Source organism: Rhopalosiphum padi, chromosome 1 (genome assembly GCF_020882245.1).
Source record: "Rhopalosiphum padi isolate XX-2018 chromosome 1, ASM2088224v1, whole genome shotgun sequence".
Lineage (NCBI taxonomy): Eukaryota > Metazoa > Arthropoda > Insecta > Hemiptera > Aphididae > Rhopalosiphum > Rhopalosiphum padi.
The window spans coordinates 69,213,434-69,222,567 of NC_083597.1; the positions used below are offsets into that span (position 1 = coordinate 69,213,434).

Here is a 9,134-nt window from a genome sequence, read left to right on the forward strand (position 1 = left end):
AGTATAGAAAATTTTTTCTGTTTCTTGACTAATTTCGACTATATATAGTGACTAGATATATCTTGGCTTAGCCTAATTAAAGCATTATTTCGATTATTTTATCTATTAATTTAAATACATGTCCAGAATTATCAACATTCAACTATAGATAGGTATGACATATTTAAATTTTAAATAATATTTACAAGTAGAAAATATTTATTATACTATATTAAAATTGTGATTACACTATTATTTCATTATTTTTTTTAATTTACTTACACAATATATAATATTAAAAATATTTTATTTTATTATAATATTATTATAACAACGTAAGGTCCCAATATCGTATCACTCGTATCTATGGTTATGCTTTATGATTGAAAATAATTAACCGAAATAATTTGTTATTTCGAATTGTTATATAATCGAACTTACTTACTGCTTACCTAAATTTAATCGAACTTACTTACTGCTTACCTAAATTTAATTAATAATAAAATATGAATGATGCGGACTTATTCTCTATGCCTATTCCTGATTGGGTTGAGCCGTAAGTTCTTTTTCTCAATAAAATTATATTTATATATAAATACAATTTAATATGTATGTACATAATTGTAAGTACTATATTGTGTCCAAACATTCAAAACTTTAATCTACGTATACTTATTATACACTGTTTGTTATTTACTTAAAAATGTTTGCATGGAGCGGTATTATGTTTTTTTTTGGAATAACATTAATTTTACATTTTAAACAATATTACAGATCACCTGATGTATATTATGAGCCTAGGCTACTGGAGGAAGAATTGGAGAAAAATAAAATAGAACTTGACGAATTTAAATATAAATGTAAGGAACTCGAAGATGAAGTTCGAGTGTTAAAAAAAGAAAGAATTATCATGGAAAAAGAAAATAATAAATTAATTAAATTTACCAAAGTAAGTATTATTTTTAATATTAATTCCGATAGTAGCTTTATCGGTATACTCTACAAAACTTCAAATATTTATAGTAACAACACTAACAACCAATTATAGTTAAATCTAAATTAAGTAAAATAATAACATATAGGCACCGTGTGTTCAATTTTAAAGGTAACAGGAAATATTTCGAATGTATGACCTTTTGATTCGGGGTTTTTTTACAGGGTACAGGACATATAAATACAAATGTTTTTGATTTCATTTATTTTTAACTTTTTTTATCTGCGCATGCTGAGTAAAATAAATTTTTTTTAAATAGGAACTACCATTTTTGACACTGAATTCGGATTGCTTTATTTTTTTTTAAGCAACTTTGATCTTTACAGTTTTTTGATATCTTCAAAAGTGACATTTTTAAGACAGTCAAAAGTTTTAAATTAGGTAATTTGTAATTATCGCATTTTTCAGCGCTCTAGTTTAATCACACATTTTTAGGTATAATTTATCTATAAAATATTCCAATGCTATTTTTTTTATAAATTTGATGTAATAATAAATACACCTAGTAGTTTTAATAAAAATAAATTATTATAGTAATACCTATAATTACAAAATTATAAATTATAAAATTCTAAATTTGGGTGCATGAAACTCTTTGTGTACCTTTGACAAGTGGGGGCTGAACGTTTGGTCACATTGACCCAAAAGCCAACACGTTTGGGTACAAATAGACACAACGTTTGGGTACATAAAATAAAAGGTATTTTCGATTTTACCATGTAAATTAGAGAACGTTTGGGTACAGTAGCGTAGTTAGGAATTTTAGTTAGGGGGGGGGAAATTTCAAAATTGTTTATAATCAGGGCTTGGGACTTTTAGCACTTAAAATCACTAAAAAAAGCGCCTAAAAACATCATTATCAGCATTCAAATAAACATTTAAAAAACTTAAATTTGAGCAAAAATATTTAATCAAAAAACATAATTTGTAACAGTGCTAAAAATAATATAATTAAGTATTACAAACAATTTTGAAACAAAATGATTAGGAAAAGTTTCTAACTAAAAAATCAAAAAAAAAATCTTTATATTATAAAAAAATCAAACTTCACCTTCGAGACATTTTGACTTATTGTTTAGAGATTTTCTGAGAGATCTTCAGAAAAACTATAATAAATAGAAAAACTGGTAAAAAAAGCAAAAATAATCAAAAAACCTGGAAATAAGCATCTTTTTAAAAAATTGTTGAAAAATGTAAAAAAAAAAACACTTTCAAATTTCATAATTGAACGTGTTGCAACATGACATACACTTCCATAGCACTCTGCTAAATGCTTTAAGTCCCGAGTCCTGTTCATAATAATCATGGATTATAAAAAGTCAAATTCACAATTATATAGGTTGTAAATAGTAATTCATTCCAGTAAATGAAAATAATAAAATAAATGATAGAATATAGAATTTAATACTATAGAACTTCTTACATATTTTATTTAAAAAAAAGTATTATTTTTCTATAAATACTAAAATTTTGTATTTTAAAAATATTATGTACTCAAACGTTATATTGAATTTTAGGGTCTGAAAAAAAGTGCACCTAAACTTGTGTTCCCAATCGTTCTCCAAAATCCCAGGTAAAAATGTAATTTTGTGTCCAAACGTGTTACGGCCAACAAGTGATGTGCGTTATAGTATACTACGCGTTGCCTGTTTTGTACTTGGTGTATGTGGTGTGTGCGTTTTTTTTTTTGTAACGTTTTGTTCACGTTTTTCTCTGTCCCTATCAGGTTGGTTAATCGGTGCGTATGTTGCCCGAGACAATATCCAGTCTCCTAGTCGTTTTCCCTCTCTGCCGAGAACCAGCACCGAGGGCGGGTAACGGGTAACCTATCCGGTCATTTTACCGGTTCCTTATTGCAAACAAGATAGGGGCTTCGTTGACCCCTATGTTGTGCTTACCGTCGATCAATAGCGTGCGTAGACCTTTTTTTATTTCTTGGTTACGACGTTTGACGTGGTTGGCCCTTGGGTGGTATACCGGCGTTATCCTCCCTTCGGCCCCCCAGCGTTCTATTGCGGCGCGCATATCGTTGGATACGAATTAGGGGCTGTTGTCGCTGAAACACATGCGGGGGTATCCGTAGCACAATAAAAACTCTTTTTCTAACGTCTCCGTTATTGATTTAGTGGTTGCTGTTCCGAGTGGGTACGCCTCGGTCCAGCTGCTGTACAGGTTGGTTGCTACCAGTATGAAATTTTCCTCCCAACTCGTGCGCGGGTATGAGCCCATGAGATCTATACTAATAACCTTCCACGGGCCACGGTTGTCGGGAGTACTCTGGTGGTCGTTGGGTCGTCCGTCGATGCGTTTAGTGGTTTAAAGCACGCGCACACGTGGCACGACCTAACGTATAACCTGACGTTGTTTTTCATACTTTTCCAGAAGTACCGTTGCCGCATTGCCGTTTCCTTCTAATCAGGGTGGCTAGCCTGGTGTCTCCAGATCACGTTATGTGCTCTTTGTATTGGGATCACTACGGCTACATCGTTTCCTACCTTTACGCGCAATAAGCTCTCGGTGAACGTAAACGCGTTATCCGTTTCTTTTCCGACCAAGTTTTGTGTATCGCGTTGTGTGTTTATGCTGAATTGCGTCCTTAGGATTTTTTAAGGTTACACGAATTGTATCCCTCAGTTTTTTTTAATTGTACACAAGTTTAGTCTATCTAATATAAGTAAAAATTAAAAATAACTACACAAATAGTTTTAATAATATTACATATCAGGCAAAAATGTAAAAAAAAAACAATTTTTATAAATTTACATTGATAAATTTGTCTATTACAATATTGAAGGTATTGTGTTACATAATAGTATTATATTTTTTCACGAAAAATTAAAAGTTCGTCTAAAAAAAATCGTCAATAAAAATATTAACCTAACCTAACAATAATCAATGTGGTTTCGTCTAATTAATATAAATAAAAAGTAAAAATAACTACATAAATGATTTTAATATAATATTACATATTAGGCAAAAATTTAAATTATACCGTTTTTATACGTTTTGAACATATTTTATTCTTGTGTAAAATATCGTTTTAAATTTATCAGCATACGTACAACTTGTGTAAAATTTCATAAAACAGTTGGGACACAATTCGTGTGCCCCACTTTTATCATTGGGACACAACTTGTGCACGAAAAATTTCGTCGGGACACAATTCGTTAACTGCGAGATCTTCAACCCTTGGGATTGTATACCTATTTTATATTTACTACCAGATGTGGGTTAATAGTACTTTCAATGTTTTATCAGATTTAACCCGTCGTTTATCCATATTGGGGAAATATTCAAATGTACTGTTCACTAATAACACAAACTCTGAACAGTGCATTGAAACAAATTTATTGGAAGAGAATGATTGCTTAACACGTAAATTAATAGCTGATTCTAATCTAGAATAAAATGACCAATCAGTTATCAGCGATTATATAGCCTATCTGGAATCGGCTGTTGGAGTTCATCAAATAGTAGTTCCACAAGCACACATGGATATTTTAGAACAATTTGAAGTACCTAGTTATAAATTATTTATCATACATCATAGTAAAACATATAATGTACCTATTAATAATATTATGACTTACTTATGTATTTTAGGTAGACAATGAAGAACCATATGACAGCATTGAGGAGCATTGTGCACAATACGTAACTGGTTATATAGCAAATAGGTTTTCTGAAAAATTTCCCCAGTTAATAGGCACACATGGCATAGATACAATGAATTGGATCAAATATTATAATATGTCTAAAGGAAGCTTGAAGATTCCATCAAACAATTTATTCAGAGCTGTAAAAATATTGGAAAAAAATTTTAAAGAAATTCATAAAGAAAATTTAAACAACGAGCCAAACATTTTAAAAAAATTAACAAATATTGTAAAACCACTTATTTCTCATTTAGAAATACCAGCAGAAGTTCTTCAATGTATTATTCGAACTCGGACATACATAAGACTCAATAGCCTCAACAGGAAAATTATAGACAAACAGTTTAAAGCAAGAGATAAAAAAAAGAAGAAAAAATTTACAACATAATTATAATAATTTGTATTAATAATAAATTAAAATTACCAACCTTTTGAACTTTTACTCGAATGCTTCTATTTATGCACACACACACACACACAGCGCACACTGGAGCATAGCTAATGTACTTTATCTTATTATATAGTGTTTTTAGTCGTTCTATACTTTAGCCATGACAAAATATAAATTATTTTGTCATGACTTAGCTTTTTAGCAGGATTTTGGAAACTATTGAAGTCAATTGTCACGTGAAATCACGAGCGAAATGATTAATGAGCGAATACGAACCGGAAGCGATCAGACCATGAGGCCAGAGGCCATGACCGGTAACGCCTTTAGTGCCTTACCGTAAATCGTAAATCGGAAATTCTAATAGTTTCATGAATGATAATAAATTTATTGATAAGGAGCAAGCCGGCAGCCATTTTCTGCGTATCACAAAGTTGAAGAAAAATGTCACTTGGTTTTCATATTTGTATTTCAGAAATTTTTAGATGCTTGACCACTTGTAGTTTTTTGTTTGTTCGAGGTTATTATGTACTGGTATAGTGGTATCTTATGTGGTTATGTTATTCCATCTTGCTTTACATGTATTAGCTAAAAATTAAATTAACAATGAAATATTAAAAATTAATATTACAATATAAAATATTTGTTTATGTTTTCGAGTGATGAATATATTGATTTTACAATGATGTGTGTTTTTAAATTTTTTTTGTGTCATCACCTTTTAGAACAGTAAAAATGCTCAGATTTTCTTCAGCAGTATCTTTTCTGATAGGAAAGTAAATCTAGTTATTACTTTGAGCTGTTTACACTTTACAGAGAATTTCAAACTTCAATTTTTTTTAGTTTTTTTTTTCTACAAATTTGAATAATAAAAGTATGAAAATTTAATACAAGGCTCTTGATATATTGTTACATTAGTAGTTGAAAAATATTAAAAATACACAGGTACAATTTTTTTTTATAAGCATTTAAAGTTAAAATTTTTACATTTATCAAAATTTTGAAAATCAAACATTGTAATTAAAAAATTATAAAATGTTCAGTTTTTATAACTATAGATTGAAAATTTAAAACATAGATACTCATAAATAGTTCATACTATAACCAAAAAATCTAAAACATATGAACACGGTTATTTTTTACAGAGATTTTAAATTCAAATTTGGACGAAATTACATATTTAAACCAAGCAAAACGATTATGGTTATTTTGTTGCAATTTAAAAATATTATTCGTGGATATATGAAATTTTTAAAGTATATTGTTATATTTTATATACACAATTGCATTTTCAAATGTATTTTTTGAGGGAAAATGAATTTAACCTACTTAGTAGATGCTAATGTCCAATACTAAAATTAATTACTATTTACTTTAATCACAAATCACAATAATATGATAAAATTGTTTTACGTATACAATGATATTATATCATTGAATTTAAATTTAATACCATCCATTATAGTGACCCACTTGTAACTTACTGTGCAGCAGAGCAACATCCACATAGTAATTTTGATTATAGAATAATATAATTATTATTACTATAGTAATAGCTTTTACTTATATATTTTCATACATATTTATACATCAGCATTTTATGACAAATTTTATTTTTATTAGTTAATAATTGATGTCTTTTTTTTTTAGTTTTTATTGTTATATGACTTACTTAACAATATTCTATAATTCAAACAGACTATATAATATGATTTTCCCTAGTAAGAAAACGTTAAATTTCAAAATATAAAAACAAATGTTATATTCTATTAGGATACTTTAATTTTTTTTAAATGTATAATACTAAATGTTATGTTTCTTGCTTAAAACATTATTTTTCCTTAAAATTTCTTAAATATAAAGTTCTATGATAGAAACAAAAATAAAAAAAATTTAATAAATTTTAATTTTCAGAACAAAGATACAAATAATAGTTTTTAACATTTAAACCATGGATATAAAAGTACTGTTTAAAATGTCTATTTTTGTTTAAAACTTCATATTAAAGTAATAAAAATATACATTAATCAATAGATTCACGAAATATTATTATTAATAAAAAATACTATAATACAATTTTTTTGACATAATTTATAAGAAAAATACAAGTAATACTAAAGTCTACTTCAATTCATAATTAAATAATTATACAGTTGATATACACAATGAAACAATTGTTGGATATTTTAGTGACATTATTATCAAATATTAATCAATTATCAGTAAAAAAAAAGTATATTTAATCATTTGATGGCCTTCAAATTTTAACATGCATAAAGGTAATGTAAAGGTCATGGGGATATAAATGATTCAGGTTTAAAAGAATGACAAAAACATTGTTAGTTTAAAATATTTTAGGTATATAAATATATAAAACAATAACAAAAGATAAATAAACTGTCTTAATTTTTAATTGGTATTCATTGTATCAATAAGATGACACATCAATTTATCTTTAGGTACACATTTGTCAACTCTAGGTTCATCTGCATTTTTCTGTTCTAAACGATCAATTTTGGATGTGTCCACCATTAACTTAGAATCAAGCTCAGTGTCTGGCAAGTTTTCTAATGTTTGTTGTAAAATATCACTAACCTATGATATATTAAGTTATTACAATTATTATCAATTATAAACATTAGAAATGTAAAATTGTACTTTATCTATGTGCTTTTGTAATCGAATTGTGGTTTCATTTCTCTGTCTCCTCTGCAAGTCTAGCATGACACGAACGGTTTCTCGTGCTTGGTGAGGACGGAACTCGTTTAATAAATGGTGTATGTGTATAAACAGTAGACTTATGTCATCAACTTTTTCAGCTCGTCTTGGAGAGTCAGGACATTGGATTAGCAGATCCAGTAAGTCAAGGAAGTTAACCAATAATGAATGGTTAAGTTTACGTAATTCACGCCGTCTATCAAAATGTTGAGGGTAAAGGCGTTTAAAACCCTGAAATCACATTATATTTTATATTAGGCTTGTATTTATATAACGTATATTATATTGTTTCTATTGCAATCACTTGATTTAAATCAGATGAAATAATATACTATAAACATTAAAGAGAAGATAATAAATTATAACAACAAATAATATTCATAAATTATTATTTTATTAGTGCAACATACCTGACTTTCTAAAGGTCTTATTATACTATCTTCAGCATTGTATGGGTTTCCAAACATTGTGTATGTTTCTTGAATTATTGGTGGGGGTTTAGAAGCACGACCACGCCTAATGTTTTCATCTGAATAATTTTGGAAGTATTGCACAGGTGGTAAAGGCAAAGAACATACTTGCATTGCTTCTTGGTTATTTGCCATTACTGAAAGTTGAGCATATTGTGAAATACAAAAATCAAAATTCTCAAGTCATTTTTTGATATAATTACTATATCACACTTAACAAAACTTTATATTTGTGTTAGATATAAGTATAAAATATTAATTAATATTAATAGCATTATTAAAATTTAATATTCAGTAAAATAATCATAGAAATAATTTTTAATTAAAGATATAGAAATGGAGTACATATTGTAATAAGACATTTTGCATAGATTGCATATGCGGTATAAATTTAACACAAATACAAACAAAAAATCTATATAGCAAGAGAAATGTGAATCTGACAAGTAAAACTCGAGTAACAAAGGTTTTTTGTTATAGGTTAATAGACTATTGGATTAGAATTACTCTTACTTGACAACTAATGTAACTTGTAGTTGCTATGGTTGGCGATATAATCTGAACGCTACGTACCCGTACGTCACACAGATAATATTGCTACAAAATGTCACAAAAGGCGCATACAATTATTCACCCTTTACTAACTGTCTAATATTATTCTCTAACTTTTTTTGATTAACTCGCAACGCACAAATCACTAGGCCTCTTCAAGACTCAAGTTGGTTACCTAAGATTTCGGCAGTCTGGTAGTGCTTGTTATTAATTTGTTATTGTAATCATGGAGTCCATCAGCGATAACGGCAATCGATCTGTTATCAGTTGCTGTCCAATAATTAATTATAAATTCACTCGGATGTCCGGTTACGACCGTCCAATTGCCAGTGGCAACCTGGTAACCATTAATTCAGTCGTGGTCACCTGTTAACTGC

The 9,134-nt window shown here is 28.4% G+C and overlaps 2 protein-coding genes across 2 annotated transcripts; one reads left to right on the forward strand and one right to left on the reverse strand.

Annotated features, from left to right (window-relative positions):
• Nucleotides 1–4,355: 4,355 nt before the first annotated feature.
• LOC132918254 (uncharacterized) lies at nt 4,356–5,703 on the forward strand. The gene is made up of 2 exons (XM_060979393.1): nt 4,356–4,488; nt 4,577–5,703. Exons 1-2 carry the CDS (start codon nt 4,465–4,467, stop codon nt 5,015–5,017), a joined length of 465 nt encoding a protein of 154 aa, XP_060835376.1. The 5' UTR covers nt 4,356–4,464; the 3' UTR covers nt 5,018–5,703.
• Nucleotides 5,704–6,776: 1,073 nt separating this feature from the next.
• On the reverse strand, nt 6,777–9,004 carry LOC132916979 (mediator of RNA polymerase II transcription subunit 7). The gene is made up of 4 exons (XM_060977466.1): nt 8,719–9,004; nt 8,146–8,342; nt 7,676–7,966; nt 6,777–7,612 (listed from the first exon to the last, which is right to left on the reverse strand). The coding sequence occupies exons 2-4, from the start codon at nt 8,338–8,340 to the stop codon at nt 7,427–7,429; spliced, it is 672 nt and encodes a 223-aa protein (XP_060833449.1). The 5' UTR covers nt 8,341–8,342; nt 8,719–9,004; the 3' UTR covers nt 6,777–7,426.
• Nucleotides 9,005–9,134: the final 130 nt, after the last annotated feature.